Here is a 26778-nt window from a genome sequence, read left to right on the forward strand (position 1 = left end):
GCTCCCTGGAACTGACTGAGCAGGAAAATCACCCGGTCGGACCTCATGGAGCCTGGCTCTCTCTGCAGGAAACCAGCCCCTGTATCAGATCCAGGGCTCCTTCCTGCTCTTCATGGAGAGGAGGAGGGGGATGGTTCAATGGGTTTCAGAATCACTGAGGCCCCATGAGCCTGCGAGGTCTGGAAGCCTGACAGTGCACAAGGTAGCTTCCATGACAGTTCTACAAAGCCAGAGTAGGCCCACTCGCTGGATGGACGGTAAAGTTGTGAAATGCCCACTGGAAAAGATGATTTGCTGTTTGGACTTGAGTTCTTGATGTAGACACCCAGCGGATGGTGTGTTTATTAAGAAACGTATGTTGATGTATTGATGACAAAACAGATGGCTGTCTGTCACTCCTGATGTTTGCAGATGAGGTAATTGGTTGTGTTCGGAGCTGAGTGACCTTTCCGGCCGGGGATGTGTCTGTAGCAGAAGAGCTCAGCTTAGAAGGGGAGCCAAGAGGAGACTGCAGATGGAATCATCCAAGCGCACATCATTAACATGGCTAGGATAGCCTTAATGGACTCAAGTGCCAACCTTCTGCACCTAATTTAAACACACATGGCGCACGCACGCACACACACACACAAACACACACACACAGAGACTTGTACACAAACACTTTTCTCTGCCCACTCTAATTCTGGGGTCGAGACATGGGCATCCGAACAGCCTATTTAACCACTTAAAATCTCTCTATACTACACACTTACGCAAGCGCCCACACACTCAAACACGACTATGGAAGCACTAATCATGGTAGCAGGGTGCCCACTCAGACGATCATGTCCATCTGACAGAAGGCCAGGGAGCAGACGATGCCAGTCTTGACAAGCCACAGACATGACAGAGAGCCTGCCCTTTCCCCTCCAAACCCATTAACCTGGACATGGCTGAAGTTTCAATCAACTGTTACTTCACGCCTTCACCTCTGGACTCAATGTGAAAATGAATACATAAAGTATGGCCATAGATTTGACAACTTTTTTCTCACTCTCTCTCTCTCTCTCTCTCTCTCTCTCTCTCTCTCTCTCTCTCTCTATCTCTCTCGCTCTCTCTCTCTCTCTCTCTCTCTCTCTCTCTCTCACACACACACACACACACACACACACACACACAGACACAGACACACAGACACACAATATGCTTCCTCTTTGGGTAAGGATGTCTATGTGTTACGTGCTGTGTGTGTATGTGTGTATTAGGTGTTTGTGGATAGAGAGGGGCCTGCGGTGAGCCGCCCCTAGGGTTTTGACTAGATCAAAGCCCAGTCTGTCAGTCTGCAGCTACCCAAACACTCAGCCAGTACACACACCACAGAGAACAGTAAGAGAGAGAGAGAGAGAGAGAGAGAGAGAGAGAGAGAGAGAGAGAGAGAGAGAGAGAGAGAGAGAGGGTGGGTGGGTGGGGAGGGAGGAGGATGAGAAAGATTGATCAAAGAGCAAGAGTTTGTTTTTAACCAAGAGCAGGGGTTATAGAGAGGGCAGAGGACCATGTGGAATATCTCCACACTTTCAATCCAAGAGAAGAGCTGAAGTTCTCCCCTGCTGTAGAATCAGGTTAAGATGTGTCACTCTAGTTGTCTAAATACTAGAATAATATTTTCACGTTAGTCTGTGCTTGGTTCTGTCTTCAAAGCAGAAAAGAATTGCTTTCCTTCAGAGTACATTTGTCTTTATCTCTCCAGTCCACAATCAAAGAGTAGAAGGACCCCATGAACACTAAGCTTCAATGTCATTCCAGGCAGTTCTATCTTCAATGGAATGGTCTGATATTAATGCCCTGACTCCCATATGGAGACTTAGATTCTGAACACGACACAAAGTTCCAGCAGATGAATCAGTACATTACACATTCCTGATGCATTCCTAAAGGCTGTGTCTGTAAAAAAGATAACCGTAGGGAGAAAAATATAGCACATCAATTGACTAGGAAAATTAGAAAGTTTGTCCCTGACTCCTTTTGGAATTAACTAAGATATCTCATATGATGTTTAAACTTGTGGGCCATGCGGGCTGATACCTGGCTGATAAGGGTCTCTCCTCACTCATCCTCGCACGCTAATTAGCTTCAAGGCTCTTTTTGTTTTATCCATTTCAGGCTTTGAGGCAAGAGAGAGACACCTACATCAATCATAATTATTTTACTGATGCTAAAATTAGCAAAAGAGAGAACACAGTCTCCTTCACACAGAACAGAGAGAGCGAGAGTGTGTTAAGAGAGAGAGAGAGAGAGAGAGAGAGAGAGAGAGAGAGAGAGAGAGAGAAAGAGAGAAGGAGAGACAGAGAGAGAGCGAGAGAGCAAAGGAGACATTGCACACAAAGGGGGGGGGGGGGTGTGTTGGAAAGCAAGTGAAAAAGAGAGATGAGGTGAATCGATAAATATCACCCGGACTGATTGGACCTAATTAGAGACATAGAGAGGCATTCTGGAAGAAGCTGGGTGGAATTGAGACGGCCAAGTTGTCAGAGCGAATTAGGCAGCTGTATTATTGAGATAGAAAGAACACAGATTCGATTAAGAATGGGTGTGTGGATATACTAAATGTTTGTGTATGTACGTGTGTGTGCATATGAGTGTGTCAGAGCTGAAAAGAGCATTGGCCAGGTGGGATCACCAAGCCAATGACAGCTTTGGTTTCAATATAAAATGTCAAAGACACAGATACATAGGCACAGACACACACACAAACACGGACACACACACACACAAACACACAAGGTGCCTCCAGCTGTCAGCTGCTGGACTTGGTACAGCTGACGATAGTTTCTAAGCACATTACCGACTGTCTGTGGGTGTTTGTGTGTGTGTGTGCATGTATCTATGGGAGTTGTTCATGCGTGTGAATGTGTGTGTGTGTGTGTGTGTGTGAAAGAGAGAGAGAGAGAGGTTGGTGCTTATATGTGGGATAGTTGTTGTGATTGGTGCTTCAGTGTATGGGCTCAAGTGCATTCAGCAGTGGGGGGGGGGCAGGGGGTTGGGGGCATTCTCAAAACAAAACAAACTTCCTCTATAGGCATTGTCCAAGTGCAAAATGCTCAAGTGCACAAACACACACACACACTGCTACGCAGCGCTCTGTCTGTCTGTCTGTCTGTCTGTCCTGAATACAGCCAGCAGGGACCCAGAATGGGTGCTCTGTGGAGGTGTGCTGTTGTCTGTCTTAGATCCAACATAATCAATCCTTGACTTTGTTCAATTCAAAACCTTACAGAGATCCTTTCACATATCTCTTCTGCTCCTAACATTCAAACAATTTATACAGAAGTAAGTATGGCAATAACCCCACACGGTCAGTGTACTTAAAAAGAAACCAATTTAGCTGTAGCTAAAATGCCTGCGAAACAAACTCACACACACAGACACACACATGCACTCATGCACACACAGACACACACACGCGGCTGGTTGCTCTAGGTAACCAGTATAGGCAGCACCCTGTCAGTGAAAGCTCACACTGTGTATTAACAGTGTCATTTCCTAATTTCCGAGCTCAGCCAATGAGTTGCCTTGCATGTGGGTCCGTTAGGCAGGAGTCCAAATCTTTAGTAATGAGAGAAAACATTAGTAAGACATATCATACCTAATGCAATTAAATTTAGAATTGGCATTTGGTATTTCGCTTACTGGCCTACCAGCTCTGTGATAGTGGATGAATTTCACATAAAATGCACATGAACTAAGTCACTGTGAAGAAGACCAGTGATTGTCTGTGGGCTTCTGAAAACAAACACTGCCCCCGTCAGGCTGAGGGAGGAACACACAGCGTCCACAGACAAAGATGACATTTTAATAATTCAGTGGTAATCAATCATAACATCTCTACTCAGACAGTATCTCTCTCTCTCTCTCTCTCTCTGTCTTTTTCTCTGATGTGTTTTAATGCACTGTTTTGTGTTATCTGATCATCTCAACTTAAAGATTATCTCACCATGTTTGAACATTCTGAAATGAAATGTTGTAAAGGGAAAATTCTGTCTACGTATTTTCTTTATTTGATGATGGAAAGTTTAAGTCAAAGTCACCATTCTAACTGAGGGGGGAGGGGGGGGGGAGGGAGAGGGGAGGCACCACAGAGGAGAGACCACAAAACAGAAACAGAGTAGGATGGAAGCACACACTAATTCCTGTTCCTGAGAAGGTCATGCATGGATAATGCCTTGAGACTCACTCAACTTTAACCTTCAACACCAACACATCTAATACAAAAACCACTGCAATATGCACACACACACACGCACTGTTGGTCTAATAGGAATTTCAGAGAATGACACAAGGAGTATACTTCATGTGGATAAACCGACATTTGGATTAGACTTCCACCCCAAATAAAAAGGTAGGATACATTTCTCTCAGTTTATAATGACTTTACTGTAAAATATCATAAAGTTTAATAGCAATTTTCTAAATCTGAATACTTCTATTTCATCTGTCTTTTTTCATTTGAGCCTTTCCTGAGTATTCATGTGTGTGCATGTGTGTATCGTCTAGAGAAGACCTGTGGCTCGACCAGGGACATGAGCAGGGCTGGAACTGAGGTGCTGGCTCTGCTTCTGGGATCATGTCTCTGACCATGTTGCTGTCTGCAGCTCTCTCTGACTGTTGGAGGGTAGGACACCTCCACTAATCACACACACACACACACACACACACATTCCTTTAACAGTAGCAGTTTATTTTGTGTAGTGAACAGCAGTAGCCACCAGTCTGCAGTCTCCACACATCCTCATACAGTGTGTGTGTGTGTGTGTGTGTGTGTGTGTCAGCGGGGTGCTAAGGATCCTCTCTCCTCGGTGGACCTGAGTTATCGCTGTAGAGGACTATGGGGAAAGTGCATCTGTGACAACGTGGCTGGGATGTGGACCTGTGATGTCACTCTGTCCTACCTGGAACACCAGCCAGGTCAAGCCATGCCGAGCAACTGTCAATCATCTGTAGATTATTTTCTATAACTCATTTTCTATGTTCTAGAACAGTTACTGTTCAGTTACTGCTACTGCAACCATACACATTAGACAGGATTAACCTATTTAACTTGGTGATTGATTAGAGTTTACCTAGTACTTACATATTGTCTTTTTTTTTACTGTGTTCACAGCTAATATCTTATCTATGAGGGTTGCATTGGTGTTAATATGTGGGGTGTCAGCTATCTCTAACCTCATCCTGGCATCTAGCCTGAGGTGCACCAGGTTAATAAGTGACTCTATCCACAAGAACAGATTGATGAGGGCCTCTGGTGCCCTCTTACTGGTTGGAGGTGAGTATTACAGCTCAACCCCCACCTCATACTCAATAATAAGAACTCCAACTCCACTCAAGTTGTTTACTAGTTTGGTGGTGGTAGTAATTCCTAAATGCTGACAGCTGAGTAACATTAAAATCATATTAAGCTTTACACATATCTTTGCACCGCTGCCCACATGTTACTGTTTGGGCGTGTGTTCAATAACCTCCAAATACCTTGGGTTGTTTTGAGCAGACGTGTTGTTCCCTTCAGGCGTGTGTGGAACAGCAGGACGGTTGTGGTTTGCCGTGGATACCTTCACCAGATACAGGCAGGAGGTGGGTATGGTTTCTGAGGACAAATTATCATCCAGCAGCCCTCACCATGTCTCTCAGGAACTCTCCATTCCTCTGCACCACTCTCCAATAGGTGGCTTTTGGTATACCTGGGATTACCTACGAATTGGGCCTTTCCTATTGGCTGGCAGTGGGAGGCGTGGCCTGCATTTTGACCTCAGCGACCACTGACCATCAGACCTGCGTCTCAGAGGAGAGATGTGGTTGGGATGAATCTGGTTCCATGGACAGCCATACTCCAACCAACACCCAACCCGGGTCCCATGGTGAAATGACCTACATATAAATACTGAATCAGTGTCATTCTTTGAGCTAACTTATTGAAGTATCAAAGTAAATCAATAAAGCTTCTAGTCTTTTCTGTCTAGACTGTCACACACAATCCTCATTTAATTAGAGTCTCACGCTATCAGAAACGTGATGTGTTTTATTAATATAGCAAAAAATAGCAAGGTATAGTTTTACTTACAGTCTTTGTTTATGTCACTATAGTCAATGTAAAAACCTACAGTACAGTACACTATATAAGTATCAGTCCAACGTTTAGTGCTCAAAGGGTTGATTTGAGACGTGTGTGTTACACAAATGCAACCCGTCATCCCTACATTGATGGCTTTATGATTTAGGGGATCTAATGTTGAGTATGAGAAAAGGGGATGTCTGCTGTTTTAATCCACAATAATTGTTCTTAGTCACCTGATGTAATTTGATGTATCTTCATATGTGGCTTCATGGAACTTCATAGAACTTCATGCAAGTCTGGTCATTAAAAATTAAACCTTTGACATGAGTCATGGTCAACTAGTCCCCCTGCTCATCTCAGGGTTGTGTGAGATTTCACATCCGTTCACTTCTCCCACTGACCCACACTCCTGTGCTTACAGCTGTCCTTTTTCTCTCCCTCTCTCACATGCCAGGCTAAGACTTCTACTCTAGTCTTCCCATGTACGTGTTCAACTTGTCATTACTGATCCCCTTCTGATGGGCTGGAATAAAAGAGGGTCAAACAGTTCACAAAGTTGATGTTGTGAGTGGTACCACATCCAAACCAGACCTGATGTGAGCTTCTAGGAAGACTTTGAGAGGGCGCCAGGTCTGCTGAAGCAGAACTGGAATTCAACTGTCTGCAATTATGGAACAACAGGGAGCAGGACAGGTATTTCAGAGGGTGAAGGGGTGGCGGCTGGGCAGGATTGGGAATAGAGGTGCAACATAACATTGAGAGCCTAACCCGACCCCCCCTGATGACTACCCTCCCTTTTCTCTCTCTGGGTTTGTATCCACGTGCTGGTGTTCATGTGTGGGACCTCCAACCAGCTTATTTGGACCACCGCAATCTCACTGAGATTCATCAATATATTGTTTTTCTCAGTTTACTTTATTCTAAAAGAAACAAACAGGAGTATACTTTAAAGGATGATAACGTAACATAATGGTGATGAATATTAGATAGAGAAAATGCATGGTAAATACATGTAAGCAACCAAATAGACATTTGAACCAGTCACACTAAGCAATCTGACTGTGCCTTTGTACAGGAACTGTACTGAAGACACTTAAAGCACACACAGTACAGTACAACCCTCAGAATCAGCAATACAACACTTTGCTCATTCAAATCACACAAGCACTGACCTAAACAGAATGCATGTAGATGATAAATCCTCAATCCAGGCTACATACACAACTTTTAGAAAGAGTGGCATCTGACATCAGTGTGGGAGATTGAGGGATCTCACTTGGTTGGTCAAAGAGGCATACAGTACTGCAAAAGTGTACAGATATCTGGCAATAGCTGGTATAAACAAAACATTTAGGGCAAGAGATAGAGGAGTACAGATACATTTGTCAAAAGGGGGAACTTTTATAATACACTCAGGCTTTGTGACACTATGGAATGTACAATTGTCAAAAACATACATGTGCACACACACGTGTGTTATAAGGCACTGTAGTAGATCATTATATATGTAGTAAAAGGACTGTAGGTGACATATGCCCTGGGCACTTTAACATGTTATAGAGCATACCCTGAATGACTGTCCCCCAGAGAAAACAGACAAGATACAAGATGTCCGTTTGTATCTCCAACAATTGATCAACAACACTGTCTATAGAGTGATACAAATATTACTGTTTCAAGCATCAAGCATGTTGCATAACACTTCACCAAGAAATTGACTTCTGTACAACTCGAGGCAGCTACAAAAAATAAAGAAAAGAATGAAAGATGTTTGGTCTTTCTTTACAAAAGGTGTAATACGAATTCAAAACATGTGTAAATATGTATCTTTTCTTGGTTTGGGACTGGGAGTGTGTGTCTAGTGGGGTGTTTGGTTCTCTTTTCTGGGTGAGAGCATCTTGTCTGTTGCCAGATCTAAACCATGGTAAGGCAGAGGACTCTCCCATACTACAAGTACTGCTCCCTTTTCTCTGGTGGGGTACTTTTAACATTTGGTCTGCAATTTAAAAGGGAAAAAAACATATTTCAGTAAATGTACAGTTGTATTTACAGATAACAAAAACCAAACAAAAATGCAGATTCACAAAACCAGAAATCATAGGATATCAGTGAAGCAGGAATTAACACAAGATGAGAATTTTAAGCTGACACTTAACACTGAGTAAATTAAAGATAGAAGAACAAGATGGAGTTTCTAGTAGAGGGTTCACAGGTCATAGGTGAGCCCACCTCCTTTCTTAAAGGGAGAGTGTAGGGCCACCTAACTATACTTAACCTTTAATAGTCCATATTTACAAACAGGCTCAGTGGGTAAGAAAAACGGCAGACGGCAAGCTTTGCTTTCCCAAACTTTAATGTGAGAGACTAATAAGGTGTAGCAGACATATTTAGGTTTGGGATGGGGGGGCAGCGACATGTGCTTTAGCAGAGAGACAGGGGTCCAGAGGTTGGACCTAGGAAGAAACAAGGAAAGGGAAGACAGTGATCGGAACTCGAACAGTCCTCGAAAAAAGGCGGGGGGTTGGTCAGTCAGGAAAACTAGTCTCACTCAACAACTCTGCCCTGAATTAAAGGAGACAAGAAGACAGGCAGAGAAGAACAGAATTAACAAAGAGGAGGGGACAGACACATCAAGTCCTCACTGACTCTCCCAACAACTCTGAGGTGTTACTGAGTGAATGAGCGCCTGATGCTAAGTGCTACAGTAGGAATGTGCAGTGCGAGCAAATTAGAAGCTCAAGCTACATGCTAGGTTGTTAATGTGCGGAGTGGAGATACGTTTTTTGCTTCATGTCATTGCAGTGTTGTTTGTGTGAATAGTTTGCATGGCATTCATTAAGCTCCATGGAAAGTAACCCCGTGAAGATATTTGCTGCAAATCAAGGTAGTGATGGGGAGCAAAGCAATGGTAATCTGGTGAATGGACGCACATCAATTGTTAAACAATTAGTTGTGTTTACTTTCATGGCAGGAAATTGTGTCTGGAATAAATGTTGTGTGTGGTATGTGTATTTATGTTCAGAGGAGTTACAGAAAACTGCTTTTTCACTTTTTATCTATGGGTAAGCTTTCTAGGGGTTGGGTCACGAGTTCAGTTGAATAACGGTCCTCAAAGAACATCTGCTGTTGACAGTCGGCTTGACTCCCCCCATTCATTAAAGTCCTTCAAATCCACCCACCCCCTCACAAGGTATAAAGGAATGCTCCACTCACAATGACATTACTAAGAATAGGGTCCAAATGACCAAAAAATGGGGAACAGGAAAGTATTCTGAGAATACGTGAATGGGTTGTCTGCCCAGAAGAATGATGAACTCTTTCTGTCTGAATGAAGGGTTGTTGGAAGCATCACATCCTTTCTACAGGCACTGGAGTGCGGAGGTTTTGTAACAATAGTCCTGTGCCTGTTCAGTTGTACCTTTTAGCTTATTATTTTAAACTTTATACTTCAACCCTTTTTAATTTGACACTTAAACACGTAAAATTGCTACATTTACCTTAACTGTCACTGTAGCTCATGGTAACAGGAGGATATTGAATGTAGTTGAGGTATACAACTGGCCATCAGTTCTATGTAAACTGACCTTACAGTGCTATACTAAGAAGTTTAAAGTTCAACCAATGAAGATATTCACCTTCGCTGACTATAGATAAGACTGTCGCCACTGTGCACACTTCAGCATGAATGTTGTGAATGGAGCATGATGAAAAGTGCGATGATGGTCACATCTCTCAGTAAAACTGAAAGATGAGATGGTCGTTAGCTTTCACCATGCATCCTGTCCTCGCGGCACCACCACCTCCCGGACAGTGACAAACCTTTCCCAATCCCACTCCTGCATTGAAGTTCCATTCATTTAGCTTTGTCATAAGGCACCTGTATCATAACCAACTTCCCTCTGTGAATTTACAGTACATCCCAGTGATCATTGAAAATGACTGTACTGTACTGTTATTAACCTATTTACTTTTCTGTGTTGCCTGGTTGAGCGATGTGTTTGGGGGTAAATATTTTTAGGGGTGAGTAAGCTCTGTGTTTCCCTCAGAATGAGTGGAGCCCCTGTCTGTAGTCAGCGAGGTGGTGATTTATGCTGTGTGTTTCTATGGTGTGGCGAGAGGCCAGGCCACTTAGAGCTGCACCAGTAGACTATGAAAGGCCTGATACTGCAGTTCTGTCTCTGTTAAAGGCACAGCTCCAAAGTTGGAAACATGAAAGCTCCACACATGAAGCTCCAACCAGGAAGCACAGGACGGGCTGTTTGGAAACACAAAAGCTTGATTCTGTTTAATGCTTTCACATGTGCTGTGTTGCTAAATTTGGTCGGTTTTCACAAATGTAATCACTTATTGATTATAAATGTATTGTAATCAAACTACATTAATCTGAGCCATTATGAGTGGATAAGGTGTTCATATCAGACAAGCTGAACTATTGGTTACCCTCTTTGGCTCTTTAATGAACAATAACTTAGGATGCCCCGGATCCAGGTTTAATAGCTTTTGCTTAAATGTTAGTCTTTTTATATACCGTGCAAATACACAGACTGTATTTTGTACAAGCCACTGTTTGTAGTGATTTGTTTGGTTTGTCGCATCTCTTATTGTGTAAAAACAGAGCAAGCAAGCAGCTGGATCTATTTTCTTAGGGTCAGATTCAAGCAGCTGTGTCAAAATCCAGTAGAATAACTCATATTTTTAAGGCACATGAAAGTTTCCATCCATAAGAAAAGCTATAAAAAAACAATCGAGCAAGATCCCAATCTTGTCAATGATATTTTTCTTCTTGTGAATAAGTTATGAATAATTCTGCACAATCATGAGAAGAAATGTTTTCTTAAGAGTTTCTAACTTCTTAAAAATGCTCGATGGACAATGTGTTTGTGTGTATGTTTGTGTAATAGTCAAGCTTTAAACACATGATATCAAGGTAAAAGGGTGGAGCCAAGCGTGTCCTCTGCTCCCTGTTTGGGTGGCTGCTGGAAGAGGGCGGGGTTTACACGTACTCCCTTGCTGTGGAAGGCTGTGATTGGCGGTAGTATTGCTGCCCTCGTCTATCCTCGTTAGAGCAGGAGCAGCACAGGAAAGAGCCGCCAAGTACCGTCAGACTGGCCGCCGCCCATCCCACAAACAGAGCAGACCCAAACTCATACCTGCACAGGGAAAGATGGGATGAGAAGAATGGTGTGACTTTGCTATTCCTGAGGATTGGTGTCTGGGTGTGTATTTACCTGGCGTTGAGGGGTGTGTTTGGGTTGAAGAACTGATAGGACACCTGAGTGGCATACCAGGATACAGAGACCAGCGTGCACAGACCTGCCCAGATTTAGAGAGACCAAGTGAGAGGCTGTCAATGCAATTACACGTACACAATTATTTTTCTTACACATTTCACACGTGCTACATTTTTTAGAGCTAACTTTCTTCACACACAAAAAGTGTGGCCCAAAAGTACACTTACACACACACACACACACACAAACACTTTCTAATGATTTCGGAGGTTGCTGCTTTCTTTCTCAGAAATAATTACGTCTGAGGTCAGCAGCTAATGTGTCCAAACCCCCCACTTCCTGTTTACAGCAGGGGCCACTAATTACCCAGACAACCCCTGGTGAGAGTCTCTGGTCAGAGGAATGCCAGATATGAGTCTGTTTTTCTAAGAGACTTAAGATTGGACAGATAGAAAGAATAATGGAGAGCAAGACACAACACAATGTGCTCTGCTGTTCAGAAGCATGTCTAGTGGCGGCGACCTCGTGAGGGGGAGCGCCTCTTTGTGTCACAGTAGCGTAGCAGCGCCAGGCCACCTGACAGCGGGCTCACCTGCGAGCAGGAACAGCGCTCCCCCAGACACGGCGATGCGGGTCTTGGTGGAGGGGTTGTTGTCTCCCACCTTGGTGCACTTCATCCCCACCACGCTCACAATGATGCTGATGAAGCCCAGCAGCACGGACACCACCATCAGCGCTCGGCACGTCTGGATGTGCACTGGAGAAAGGGAGAGAGAGAGAGAGAGAGAGCAGGAGGACAAGGACAAGGACGAGAGCACAGATAAGCGAGAGATTACAGAGGGTGGAAATAGAGGAAATAGAGAGGAAGGATGTGCAATAAGGAGAAGTTCAATTTGAGACAAAGGTCCATTCTAAATTAACTAATGGCAAGGAGGTTAAAAAGGATTTCCTTTTCCAGATGCACTGCATGAACTGTAGACTCGACATAGACATATGGACGCTGTTACAGTGTACACCAGAGGATATGGAATGCCCATCTTGTGGTGGTTAACCACAGCAATAGTATTGGACACTGATGGAAGATGTCCATGGAATATCAACGATCCACCACTGTCCCATATTGGGGTTGTTCCAGCCACAGCCTGGAGGTCACCTGGCCCAAGACACGGGTGATACATGCTTCTAGTATGGCTCTCCTGTTACTCCAGACCTTCTCCTGACCGTGATGGATCATTCCACAGCGGTGTCACCGCAATGAATTCCATGGATAACCCACACAGACTTTAGTTCACTCATAACTTAGTGGGAGGAACATTTTACATATTTACACATACAGACACATACAGACACATACAGACACATACAGACACATACAGACACAGACAGACACATACAGACACAGACAGACACATACAGACACATACAGACACATACAGACACATACGGACACAGACAGACACATACAGACACAGACACATACAGACAGACACATACAGACACATACAGACAGACACATACAGACACATACAGACACATACAGACACATACAGACACATACAGACACATACAGACAGACACATACAGACACATACAGACAGACACATACAGACACATACAGACACATACAGACACATACAGACACATACAGACAGACACATACAGACACATACAGACAGACACATACAGACACATACAGACACATACAGACACATACAGACACATACAGACAGACACATACAGACACATACAGACAGACACATACAGACACATACAGACACATACAGACACATACAGACACATACATATTGTAGGAGGAGACCAAACACACAACTCTCTTTCTTTTACACACAAGCCGTAGGAGGGCCATTGGTACATGTTTCACACAGTGGGATTAGTGTGGCTTTGTCACAAAGCTGGATTGTTTTCCTGGGGCTGTCGCCACGGCGATCAGACAGCGCTGCCTAAAACACAGCAGCCTGGACAACAGAAACACTAATACTGGAACAGAGCTTCTACATCGTGACCAAGTTTGTAGAGTAAACCAAAACAATAACCAAAACAATGTCCAATAAAAGGAAATGTATTAATAGTGACATCTTAATGTAACCCAAAAGTTCAAAATCTTGCCCAAAACATTGATGAAAACGCCTAATGAACAAAGATCTGTCTAGCAAATATAAGTAGGCATCTATCATTGTGACATTAATACACACGGGCATTCATAGTTTGGTAATAAAGTTCCATCTCAGGATCTGTTGTGATGGGAAAAGGGTAGGAGAGCCTTTTTGAAGTTAGATTTATGAGTAGAAGGGGTCCCTTTGATGAAGGGATTTGAATGGTTTTTAAGAGAAAGAGGTTTTATCTTATTTTCTTTCATCCATTATGTCTATTCTTCCAACTTCTTAAGCATGTGGGGAGTTTGCACTGCCCCAAATCGCACCATCCTGATGAACAGAGTCAAGTGTGTATGTGTGTCTGCGTGCGCATGTGATATAGGCAGAAAGAAAAACAAAGGGAGAATAGAGAAAGGGGATCTATGGGTGGGCTGGAGGGCTGGTTGTCTCTCCCACTCTTCTCTAATCTTTGCCAAGGTTGGCAGTGCCAGTTACAAGCTCTGTGTGTGTGTGTGTGTGTGTGTATGGACATGTTCCATTGTTGTAAAACTCACAAAAAGTTATTTCTTGTTTTCTGTCCAAAAAGGGATAAACTGGTGTGACACTAGTAACTCCCAAAGGGCTGAAACCTCCCTCCTCACAGTGTGCCCCTTCAAAGCCGGCCTCTGAGTCGGAGCCGAGGCCCACAGAAAGTAACAATAGGTGTCAGTAGGAGGAGGCCTGTACATCCACAGGCCAGTACGTCTCTGCTACTATCCCCACTGGTGACCTCACCCTTGGAAACAGAAGAGCAGGCCACTGGGGGAGCAGAGGAGGTGACGAGGGGGAGGATGTAAGGGGTGGGGGGTGCGACACTGGAGACGCTATACCACCAAACATTCCATGATGGAAAGTGAGTAAGCAAAACTTTTACTGTGAACTGATATACAGCACGGTGGATGAAGTCCTTTTGGTCGTTTTGAAAGTGAATGCACCAAGACAAGGCCTCAATACATGGACATGACACACTGATGTCCCATTAATACATGGGAACAATGAATGAGCCGCATGTCTGACTGGAAGTTTGCATCAAGACAGAATGACTCTGTACAGTGACGTCACAGAATGCCATGACATCCTGGTCCTCAGCATGTCAGCAGGTTCATTCTACAAGCCTCTCATTGATCAGTACTGAGGTCAGAGAACTGCGAGCTTGTCAGTACCGCCACCATCCCCTCTGATGCTACGTTTGAACCCAAACATGGAGTAGAACTGTCCCTTCAGCACCACGGGCCAGCCTCTGTCGACGTCTTCTCTCAGATCTGCTTCACCTTCCCCACCAGACAGGAACGACAGCTCCATGACCCAACACTCACTACAAGGAGACATGAGTTTGGACGTATCCACCGAAGCAGCCTCAAACCCAGTCAGTGTTTTCCAGCACATTGGCTGGCTGCGTCCGTCCAGTACAGCACAGTCTGGTGAACAATCAGGCCTCATCACATGCTTGTGATGCTGTGAAGCCAGGGAGAAAGGAGAGGTCATGAAAGCCCACCTGCAGGGGCTGACCCAGCCCAGAGACACATTTAGAACCTGCCAGTTAGAGAAACACAGTATGCCGCAGTACACTGAGTGTTCACCGATACCCCACCTGACAGGAGAACCACCCGCCAACCCTCCTCTCCAAACACATGTCCACCACCTGAGAAAGATCCCGACCCACTTGTAAAACAATGTCAAACGCTCGTAAAACGTGGTTCGACTTAGCCGTGTTCTAATAGACGGAAAGAGAATAAATTCCTTCAGAAAGCCAAATCATGTTTAAGTCACCATAATTGATTGCTTTGTGGTCACTGTTTTGGGTTGATTTCCTTGTCTGTGACTTCCGAGGGTACCCTTTCAGAATCATCTGTACTTAGGGTTTGGTTCTGCTCTGTTTGGTGGTTGCTTGATTCTGTCTACACACCCAGGATATGTCAGTAATCTACAGAGGAACAATACGCGTGTGTGGGGAAGAGAGAGTGCATTCTGAGAATATCTCTGGTGTTTTGCTCAACACTGGGCTTTTCATTTCGAAACAAGCCCTATTCATCGTCAGGGACAATACAGCTGTTCTTATTAGTGGATGAGCCAGAGGAGACACCAGATCCAGCACACTCCTCAAAGAAAAAGCCACAGAAAATGTTTTGATATCATGGATTGCACAGTCGGCAAACATTTGCAGAGTGCAGAGTTTGTTGTTTTGGGGTTTCATGCGTCACTGGGATTAATATGGTCATCAGTGTTTATTAGAAAACCACAAAGAAAAACAGTTTGTCTTAATGACTCCTGACCAAATCCCCCTACCAGTTGGACTTTCCTTAGAAACCAACATGAGCTTGTTTCAGCAGACAATAGCCCTCTGGATGCATATAATCTGTGTGTCATTAATTATGAGTCAGTAGTTCTCACTAAACAGATTTGAGATGACAGCAGCATTATATTCAAGACTCATTTATGTCTGAACCATACATTCCTCTCTTTTTCTTTCTTTCTCTCTCTCTCTTTCGCGCTCCCTCTCCCCCCTCCCTTAGTAATGATGTTTGTGAGTTTAAAGAAATCCTTCAATTAAACACGCCCACAGCAGCAGTTTGAATGGTTTTCTGATTTATGCCCCTGATTTTAATGTGACGCAGACAGAGGAGGGAATTATGGAATTGTTTTTGCATTCAATTTCCACACTGAAGATTCAGTGTAATGGATATGATTAACAATACCAAGTGATGTTGTTGAAAGACCCCTATTGTACCTTGTAAGAACTGTGTGTGTTTGGGAATGAATAAAGTGCCAAACACACCAAACATCCCAGTAATCACTGAGGCATATCCTGTTTGATCTAAAGGCTGTCTGACCATCTCTTGTAGAACCCTTCCACAAAGAAGCAACTCAGAAAGCAATGAGCTCATTGCATATAGCCATTTAGTAGACGCTCTTATCCAGAGCGACTTACAGTCAATACAAGGACACAACATCACTTGGCACAGCCGGGAATTAAACCGGCAGCCTTCTGATTACTACATTTAGTCATTTAGCAGACACTCTTATCCAGAGCGACTTACAGTAAGTACAGGGATATTCCCCCCCGAGGCAAGTAGGGTGAAGTACTTTGCCCAAGGACACAACATCATTTGACATTGGAATCAAACCGGCGAACTTCTAATTACTACCCCGATTCCCTAACCGCTCAGCCACCTGACTCCCCTCATTAAAACACCAGAGCATAGCCTACATTTGAGAATGTCAACAGGAATGCCAACATGGGTGGGTGACAGACCAAGGTAGAGAGGATGGAAGACCAACCGACAAAAGACAGACAGAGTTCAATGTAACAGGACTCCAGAGCCCCGTGCTGTGCTACTCACCATCCAGAGACAGCATGGAGTCAAACACCTTGCACTGCACCTGTCCTGTACTCTGGGAGGCACAGCTCATCCACAGCCCCTCATACAGACCCACAGCTGTGATGATGGCATCGCCCGCATACGACGACTGCTTCCACTGAGGCATAGCCGTGGTGGAGATGATGCCAATCCAACCACCCAGTGCCAGGAAGTAGCCCAGGAGCTGAAAACCTGAGTTTGCCATCCTGTAGTGCTCTGTCTTCCTTCTCGTCCTCTGGGGTTTTTCTCCAACTTTCTCCCTCTTTGAACTGGTCTTCTTGTTACAGTATCTAGCCGTCTAATTGAATCAGAATAGAATCCTCTTGTTTCAGTCCTCTCTTGACCATGCAGTCCTCTTCAGTAACACCTGTTGCTATATTGAAGCGCACTGCTTCCCCACACAGATGGGCACTGGAAAAGCACAGGAGTTCTCTGTTGGTTCCAAGGAAAAAACGTAAGTCCCAAGAAGTTATGTGATTAAATATTTTGGTGTTCTCCTTATTTCTCCTCTGTGTTTCCCTTCTCTCTCTCTCTCTGTCTATCTCTCTCTGTCTCTCTCTCCCTCTCTCTCTTTCTCTCTATCTCTCTCTCTCTCTCTCTCTCTCTCTCTCTCTCTCTCTCTCTCTCTCTCTGTCTCTCTTTAGTTTTTCTGTGTTCTCTCTCAACTGAGAGTATCCTTGTGTTCTTCTGTCTCACACAGTTGATGGTGTGTGTGTCTGGAGCTGGGCTTGGCCTGCTTGCTGTGTGTACGATGCTGGGTCCTGGTTGTCTCTGGTTTAATCGTCAGGCTATCTTGCTAGATTGCCTATCACTCTGCATGGCTTCTCCTGCCTTTCACTCACTCTCTCTCTTCCTCCTCCACACTTTCTCCGTCTGCTCTGAGCTCCTGCCGCTGAACGAGGGATAAGAGGAAAAAAGAGAAAAACTTCACAAACACAAAAAGCCCCCGACAGGCAGGGCATAGAGTGGATAGGTCACTGCACTGTGATTGGGTAGTTTAGGGATCTAGAAACACCCACTGGGATGGGAGAGGGGGGAACTGGGACAGAGGAGAGGAGAGGGGTGGGGTAGAAGAAATAGAGGGATGGAGAAAAAACAAAGAGAGAGAGAACTAAAAAAAGACAGAGAGAGAGAGAGAGAGAGAGAGAGAGAGAGAGAGAGAGAGAGAGAGAGAGAGAGAGAGAGAGAGAGAGAGAGAGAGAGAGAAGGCAAAACAGGTCATGAAAGAACCTTGAGCATCATATCCCAACACAAACAAAGTGACAGTCCTACATTAAAATATAACTGGACTTTTGAATTATTGTCAACACCAGAAAGTCTTTATCATTGCAAATAAACAATTTAAAGTATTACTTGTCAGACAATAGTTTTTGTTGGTGGCTCTCTCGAATAGCATATGCTCCTGTTGACTAAGTAAAGGCTACCTCATGACTGGACATGGCTGTAAAGCGCAACAAACAACTGTAAATCTGCATTTGAACAAAGACAGAGACAAAAGGACGTGTCAAACCCAGACAACCACTCTGGAAATGATGGGCTGACCAACCAAGGGTCTACATCACCATGGTAACCTGAACAAGTCAAGTAGAAGAGAAAGAAAGAGAAAGAGAGGGTAAGCGAGGGAGGAGGGGTACTGCTTTCTATATACAGTTAGTTTGCAAGAGCGGCACAACTGTCTAATCGCACGTTGTTATCTTTGTAGTCCTTCTGGCTAAACGCTTCCCACAGGATCCCCTCTTCCTCTTTGAACCTGATTCAGTTTGCCTCAATTTACTTCAGTCTAACCCAATAATTCAGCACAACCAATTAGATTGCTGTGAAACATGCTGTCAGGGGAGCAACCGTTTTTTCACATCACTAAGAGACATCTCACATCTCCTCCTCACATACACAGGTAGTGCATTCACACCAAAATACATCTTTAAAAAGTTCACTCGCCCTCGCTCCGTCCTTATTGGATTGGTTGTAATGGGGTAATGTGGAAGTAACCCCTTAAATCATGAAGAGCAGTGTTTTTGACCAACATACACATTCAATCTTACAAAAACACACACGCTCCGTGTTTACGTGTCAGTACAGGTCACTGGGCTGTGTGGATGAGGGGGACTGGGATGGAAACACAGCTCTCCATTCTCTTCTCTACCTGCTCCTTTTCTCCCCTACTCCTCCCTGCATTTCTCCAGCTCAGCTCACCCCAACCCAGCAGTCGCTTTCACCTCTGCCTCTTCCCCTCCCCCTTTTCCTCCCAGCTCTCACCCCTTCTCATCATCAAACATCTATACATGAACATCTATACATGCATGTGATCTCGCTTATTCCACACCATGGTTTTGAACCTCCATATTAGGACAGTTGTCAGAAGATCAACTGTGATCCATATATGGAGACTGACCATCTGATCAGTAGTGTTAATAGTTCACTAACCTCCCTGTAGTTTCTCCTACAGAGCTAAACCCCCGCCCCCCCCCCTCTCCCCCCTGCACCCTCCTCTACCCTTGACCCTCCAGGGTAGGCCGGTGTCCATGGTAACCAGTGCTTTGTGGTCAGGTTCACTGGTGTCTAATTAGTAGAGTGATGTTGGGGGAAGATGTGGTCAGATCACTGGGGTCAGCTGAGCTTGGGAAATGGAGAGAACGTGGAAAGATAGAGATGAAAGGGAAAAGAAGAGAGAGAGGGGACAAGCTGACGGCGGCTGGGTGAACTGTGCACTGCTTTTTTCTATTGGAGGAATTTTGGCGAGTTTGGAAGTATTTAGGCGAACACATAACAAAGCAAAACCATCAGATGAATAACTCACTGTAGGCCATCATGGATGTATAATGATACTGTTCTCAAAGATTGATGCGCCTTTCCTCTTAAGAAAATGTGTTGGAGGTTTAGTTCTCTTAAATGAAACCGTATATAATTGGACAACATTCACACACACACAGGAATCACCAAATGAGGTTAGCACAGTCAGACACAGACTTGACGCATTTCTCCTTGATCAGATTAGCCTGTTAGGGTCGGGTTCATTGCAAGGTGTGTGTGTGTACATGTAAACATCATAGGGGTGGATTCATGTAGCGTTGCCAACCCGTCCAATCTTGTTGTCTGTCCAGTGGCTGTTAGCAGGTCAGGAGTTTCAGGGTGATGGACTAGCTGAGCTGGATCAAGCTCCGCCACTCACAGTGGCTAGTTCTACTAACTCTTCAGCACCAAAGACAAATGTAGATAATTTTGTCGATATTTCACAGTTTTCAACTGGGGTGCAATGACACACATCACACATCCCGATTTGTACATTTCAACAAATACTGAAGCTGTTTTCCTTGGAATGTTGCCTCGTCTTTTCTACACAGACTGTATACTGTGGATAAGAGCAGGAACTCACATTAGGATGAATGGTAATGAAGCAGAGGTGAATAATGCATGAGTGAGTTCCAGAGCAGTGCCCTGGTGGAGCTGCAACTGAGTGGCCAAGTTCAAGTGGCTCTGAGGAGACTGTTGGCTCGGCTCATTGAGGAATTGAAACGAGGTCCCCCTCGCTTTGCAGAGTGTGGAGAGAGCTGACCGGAGCTTCAGGCCTCACACAGACATCCACAGGAGAGGACCTGAGTCATTAGTCATGCATTTCCCATTCATTGATGTCATAATTGTCTTGATAATGTTGCCTTTTTCTCCGTTTGAATTTGGTTCAAGAGTCAAGCAGTGCTTTGTCGCTGTTTAGCTAGATATACATGAGCTCTGTGTTTCAGATGGTCGATGTTTTTCAGAACCATTCTGCACCGTTGCATGAAAAAATGGTGCATTCACAATACATGTGCATTTATTAATTTAGCTGACAAACATTTAAGCTCCGAAGATGTGGCTAACTTTCATAGACGGCCCTCTTTTAGTTCTTCTAGACCTAGCATGAACAGGGAGCTGGGCATGGACTTCATGACAGAATTCCCTTAAGCGGAGGTGTGGTTGTATGCCCATCCTTTCTTCCACCTCTTGGGTAGGCTCCCTCAACTCTCACACTCTCGACGCGTCCATCTCTTTTCTCCTCTCACCTCTTCCTCCCTCTCCCCATCCCTCTGTCTCCCTACCTCACTCCCTCTCCCCATCCCTCTGTCTCCCTACCTCACTCCCTCTCCCCAGATTTTCCAGACCCCTCCAGTACTAAGCTGAGCTTAGGAGTCAGCTGAGCTGATCAAAGACCAGAGTTGTGTAGTGGCTAACGAGAGACGAGAGTTCCCAACGACACAGGACCTCCCAGGGGGCTCTGGTGCCACATAGCTGTTCACACTAGAATGGACACCCAGTCATGTACTCTGTGATGTGAGATAACTATTCTCAGTTCTTGACTTGGTTCTTTAGTAAACCTTCTGTGTCTACAGTGAGAACATATATTTCATGTGCCACCAAATGTGAAAGAGAAATAAGAAATGGCTGCTCCAGTTATTTTGGATCGAGCCGCCAGCAGCTTCACTCTGAGGTGGCCCCTGATATGGGAAAGACCCTGGTGCTGTTCCCACCGCCGCTCCTTTTCCTCTCCTTCTCCTGCTCCTTCTCTCTCCTTCCTATCTCCCATTCCTGTTACATCCTCCTCCTCCCTCTACGTCTCATTAACATCATTAACATCTTGTCCTTCTTCAGTTCCCACCGTTCTCCCCTCCTTTATTCCTTCTCCCCCTTTCCTTTCATTCCTCTCATCACCTCACTCATCCAGTTCCCAGCACATGTACCATTGCCCACTACAACTAATTACCGCAAAGCACCTCATACTCTATATTCCTGCCCCAGTATTCCTGAGAGTAATGCGCTGTTCTGGCGTCTCTGGGGGACATGGCGAAGTGAGGGGAGAAAAGGGAGCGGAGGAAAGAAGAGGAGAGCGGAAGGGTTCTTTCATCGGCAGTAGATGGGAGAGGAAATGTCCTCTAATAGAGCTCCTCTATTAGGGGAGTTGAGGTGCATTTGTCTGGAGCCGGATGGAGCTATTGTGGCCCACAGCAAAGGCTCCAGGGCCTTCCTTTTACCCAGAAAAGCCTCTCTAGTCTGGAGGGGCGCTCTTCAGAGCAGCCCCTCTACACCCCCTGGAGAGGGTACACCTGGCACACAGAGAGCCGGGGCAAGTGGGACTATGGGGGAGCACGTCGGGGAAAGAGGGGAGTCTTGGAGGTACTTGCACATCAAAAATCAAGTCATTTGAACAATCCCATTTCTGCTTGCGATAAGCAAGTGTTTCTTTTGAAAGCAGTTTGGATAATTAGTCAAATGGCTAGACTGGAGCGGAGGTGCAGAGCAGGTCCATGTGTGTGTTTGTGCGTGAGAGTGAGTGTGTGTGTGTGCACAAATACACACCCGCGCATGTGTGTGTGTGTGGCGAGTACAACATCAACAGGCGGGCAGGGGAGGTGGAGGGCAGAGGCCTGAGGGTGACCAGCTGAGGGGGGAGAAAGGAGAGATTAAAGAGGGAATGTAGAATCTAATCCAGCGTTATACAGCAACCCTCTGAAGCTCCACTCAGCCAGAGAGCAAAGAAAAGACAAGCATTCCTCACAGGCCTCAGCAGCCAGCACAGAGCACACAGACCAGGGGCTCCCAACGCTCCAGCCATCTGCTCTTAACCAAACACTGGGCTGCCTCTAGGCCTCACCCACTGTACCCCAGAGCCATCCCTACTCAGGCCCGAGCCCTTTACCCACTGATGCCCCTCCTCATGCTCCTGCACCCGGCCGCCCATCCTCCACCTCACTCTCGCCAACTCAAACGTTCCACTTCTCCTCCTCCTCTTCCACAGCCTTCTCACTCTCCACCCCACCATCTTGCTCTCGCCTCCCCACATCATAACACTACCCCTGCCCCCCGAGCCCCAACTCAAATGTTCTTCTGTGTCCATATTCATGTACGTGTCATCTACCTGAACCATGCCCTCTCACACAGATCCACCAATCCCAGTGCAAGGATTTCACACTCGTGTTGGATGTAAACAGCAGAGGTCATGACCCCAGCGAGGTGACCCGGACTGGAGATCCAGAACAAATATAGGATTTCAAATCCAGTGGTGCTCTCTCAGAGGGCTGCACAGGATCACATGTAAGCTACAGTTCTACTATATAGACAAAACTTCATGACTAATAATCAAAGAAAACATAAGACTAGGTTTACCTGTCTTAAACAGCCTACGCTGCAGCTTCATACAGCAGATAGGTGTCTTCCAGCAAACATTCAACATCCAAACATTTCAGATGCAACAGACTACAGAATTAGTATTGAGTTCCATTGAGGTTATCAAAACGTTTTTTATTCATGTAAAAGCATGTACATTTGACTACTTTGTTTCCCTGTTCTCAAATGACACGTATCAATGACACAACAGTCTGTCAATCTGTCTGATCGTGTCGGCACGAGATAACTGTGAGTCGGACTTTCTCACACTATCTCCGGCCTTTTTGTTGGCTGTTATTCCAAAAATGTGTCAAGTAGACGCTGTCTGAGCCGCCGGCTCTCTCCTTCCCACAGAGCTGAGTTCACACACACACCTCTGGTCTCATCTCTGCCGTGTCCTTTTCTCTCCTCTCCCTCACACTCCTTCTCCTGCACCCCCACCCTTGCAACTCCTCTCCTTTTTCTTTCCACCATTTTCCTTGCATCTGTCTTTCTGTAGCTTGGTGGTTGGGCTGCACCGCTCTGCCCGCTGTCACCATGACAACAAGCAGTGACATCTTCATTTGACAGAACAAAGGGGCCCTTGGAATCAGGGCTGCTCTCCCACAGGCGTATGGGTACTTTGTCCTGTTTTAGCACTAGGCCTATGTGGGCTTATTCCTGGAATGAGGCTCAGTATATCACACAGGCACTTAACCTCCCCAAAACACCCTCAGAGAGTACAGTCATTCCCCAAAAAGGTACTTTGCACTGTCCCTCTCAATAGCAAATAGGTTCACAATAGCTTCATTAGGTTGTTCTGTCTTTTATCTTCGCGGTGTCCTTATTTAAATCCATATTTTACTGTTTGACAATTTAAAATAAGAAAGGCTTTATCGACCTGTGTCCACTGTTTAAATACAAACAGCTTTAAACATGCTTTTACTACTGTGATTTAGACAATTAAAAATCGCAGATTGATAAGACGCACGTATCTAGGAAAAATCAAGAAGCAGGGTCCTTGAATTTGAGCGACTGTGCAAATATACATATTTTTATTTTCAGTGCTATCAAATGACTGGCATAAAGCACCTAAAGTGTTAAATAGCTCCTCTCCAAATAAGATACATTCATTGTTTTGTGTATGCATGCATGCACAGATCATGGGAAAAGAAATGTACTTGAATTTACACTCTTATCCTCTATTGCCCAGTCTAAAACCAATTGAAGTCCTATAAAATGCTGCTGTCTAGCATGTCCAATGGAGCCCCATCCTCAAAGACTACACTGGCCAGGATTATATTGACTAAACTGGAATACCCTCTAGCCCTCAGCCTCCAGCCCCCGCCTCCAGCCTCCAGCCCCGAGCCTCCAGCCTCCAGCCTCTTCATCCCCAGCTTCTCTAAACTGGTTCCATCCCCTGGCCAGCACGGCTGTGATCCCAGTCTTAGGGGAATAAGGAGATGGTTCATCGCAGAGTTGAAGTCATAGGCCAGGCATCCATCAGAACAGCGAGCCCAACAATCAGCTGCTCTGTCCTGCAGGCACAAGGCTGGTTTAGACAAGAGGCTGAACAGGGAAAGTATGGACATGGAACAGCATGGGCTGACTGATGGTTGCCCCCTGGTCTTTGACGGTAACTGCAAACAGTTTCCAGAAACAGTTTGAGGCTCAGGTCACACAAACACTCACAAACACACACTCATTGTCAGCTAAAATGTGTTTTCAAACCATAATACAATTATTATTTAAGCACAAAAACAAGCAGATTTTCAACATATTCATGCTCTATTAAACCCCTATATTTCATTGGGCTGCCAACAGTTCAAACTGTGGATAAAAAAGACACTAGCGGAAGACCTGTAGCCAAGGTCAGCACTGCACTACCTTTCTACAAAATAAGGAAAAGGCTGATCCTGAAGTAGGCCTCACAGCCAAAAAGTCGACAATGAAAAGTTTCCTTTCAGTAGAGTAGTGTGTGCCAGGGGGGCAGGCTGAGGGAGGCTGTGTCATAGCTTGTTAGAATGCTGTTTTATTCTCCTCTTCTCAGAGTCCCAGAGTCCCAGTTGATTTGAGTGCTGCACCCTGCTGGGCCAGCTCGCCACTGACACCGCCGTTTCCATGCCTATCCAGCTACCACGGCAACCAACAACCACCATCTCCAACTGTGGCCTTGTCATGGGGTAGGAGGTATGTGCTCCCGGACATAGCATTGGCACGCATGAACACACACTCAGACACATACAGGTAAGTGTATGCTGGAAGTTGACAAAGAACGATTTCCCTGGGCCTTGTCTAGCAGGTACATTCAACAGTGTGTGTGTGTGTGGAGAAGGTGACATTCAGAGATATCCGCACCACTCTCTGTTTGGGCTACTGTATTCTATCACTCACCATTCTCTCGTTTTCTGTCCTTCTTTCTTCTTCCCTTTCTCTCTCTCTTTCTCTCTCTCTCTCCCACTCTCTCCTTCTAGAACAATGGTGGAACCTATACACCACGAACACACAGGAACACAAAGTAGTCTGTGTTCCCTCGCTGGCCCAGAACCACACTAACCAGACCACAAGGAGACACAAAGAAAGCACAGAGAGAAACACAGAGACAAAGACACACAGACATGCACACATATTCTTGATACACGGACATTCAATCACACACACACACACACACACACACAACACTGACAGAATGGCAGTGCAAACTGTATTCTAGCTAGAGGACACTGCAACATAACAACTTAACCTCTGCACCATCCTCATCAACATCAGTCGGTGTCCATTTTGTAGACGTAGACCCTATTGGGTTAAACATTGTTGATTTGGTGTGTGAGTAAGCGTATGTGTGCTAAGGACAGACAAGGCTTCATGTGAGTTCCCTTTGCGGTGTTTGCACAGAGTCGAAGGAATGTTTAACAAAGCGGTTGACGTCAAATGTATGCATGCCGAAGACACTCACGTACACATACTGTATGCTAAGCTACATGGACTCTATATGCAGGGCATGGATGGGATTGTGGAAGGCCTCCTCCCATGTGGTCCTGAATCACTTGGATGTTTCAGTCGGCGGAGCTGAGCTGGGTGATGACTGTTACATGTGCTGAGGAAATGGCAAGGCTGTGTGTGTGTGTGTGCGTGTGTGTGTGTGTGTGTGTGTGTAGTGTGTGTAGTGTGTGTAATGGCTTCACACTAGGCATGACTTCACTCACAAGCTAAACCTACACAGATGCACCCACAGACTCTGAGCTGTGGACAACAGAGAAGCACACAGGGCAGAAAACCTCCCTGTAGAGATCCAAATGTTCTACAGCCCAAAACATACCAATAGATCCTCTCAGCTGGAGATGTGTCTGGTGAAGCTAGTATAGTTTCTGGGTGGAGCAGCTATCTGATAAACAGGATACCAAATTAAAACTCCCTCGAGAATACAAGACAAGCATTTAACTACACACACACACTAACACACACACATCAAAAAAACTAAGAATGGTATGTAACAGACAATATGGTGAGCCGTCACCTAAAGTCCTTTCATAAGAGTATTTGAGGTCCATTTAAGTTTGATACTTAATAAACTGAACATCCATTACATGTACAAGTCACTTACTCTGTAGCAAATAAGTAGCAATCTTTTTCTTTTTTCTTCAGGACAGAGCCGGATGCGTCTGTCTGAAGCTGGAAGGTTAATGTGGCTCCATGGTGCCACCCAGGGATACTTTGGGGTATTGCACAGAATGTCAAAACAACAACAAGAAGTTAAAAACAGGGCTTTTATTTTGATGAAGTTGCATGTTTTTTGTATTATTTTCCAGAGTGGGCATCATAACAATTGTATT

The 26778-nt window shown here is 45.1% G+C and overlaps 1 protein-coding gene and 1 long non-coding RNA gene across 3 annotated transcripts; one reads left to right on the plus strand and one right to left on the minus strand.

The window, feature by feature from the left end:
- Positions 1-5526: 5526 nt before the first annotated feature.
- LOC146272924 (uncharacterized) lies at positions 5527-6625 on the plus strand. The gene is made up of 3 exons (XR_014766752.1): positions 5527-5607; positions 5699-5891; positions 6543-6625. It is a non-coding gene; the product is annotated as an uncharacterized LOC146272924 (long non-coding RNA).
- Positions 6626-6984: 359 nt separating this feature from the next.
- Positions 6985-17711, minus strand: cldn19 (claudin 19). 2 transcript variants are annotated; one of them, XM_084705586.1, is made up of 5 exons: positions 16814-17711; positions 11912-12076; positions 11317-11401; positions 11092-11238; positions 6985-8084 (listed from the first exon to the last, which is right to left on the minus strand). In XM_084705586.1, exons 1-5 carry the CDS (start codon positions 17034-17036, stop codon positions 8036-8038), a joined length of 669 nt encoding a protein of 222 aa, XP_084561712.1. In that variant the 5' UTR covers positions 17037-17711; the 3' UTR covers positions 6985-8035. The 2 variants fall into 2 exon arrangements, with proteins under 2 accessions (XP_084561712.1, XP_084561713.1); XM_084705587.1 differs by lacking the exon at positions 6985-8084 and adding an exon at positions 8424-8650 and having other exon boundaries at positions 16814-17166.
- Between the last annotated feature and the right edge of the window lie 9067 nt (positions 17712-26778).

Source organism: Hypomesus nipponensis, chromosome 9, assembly GCF_054491055.1.
Source record: "Hypomesus nipponensis isolate SF chromosome 9, ASM5449105v1, whole genome shotgun sequence".
NCBI classification, from domain to species: domain Eukaryota; kingdom Metazoa; phylum Chordata; class Actinopteri; order Osmeriformes; family Osmeridae; genus Hypomesus; species Hypomesus nipponensis.

What these genes read in the sequence shown, in the direction of transcription:
- cldn19 (XM_084705586.1), bottom strand. Translation starts at nt 17,036, where the DNA reads ATGGCAAACTCAGGTTTTCAGCTCCTGGGCTACTTCCTGGCACTGGGT. An exon ending in CTCCATGCTGTCTCTGGATG is followed by an intron (nt 12,077 to 16,813) that starts GTGAGTAGCACA and finishes CCCTTTCTCCAG; the next exon opens with TGCACATCCAGACGTGCCGA. An exon ending in CAGCCTTCCACAGCAAGGGA is followed by an intron (nt 8,085 to 11,091) that starts GTACGTGTAAAC and finishes TTTAAATTGCAG; the next exon opens with ACCAAATGTTAAAAGTACCC.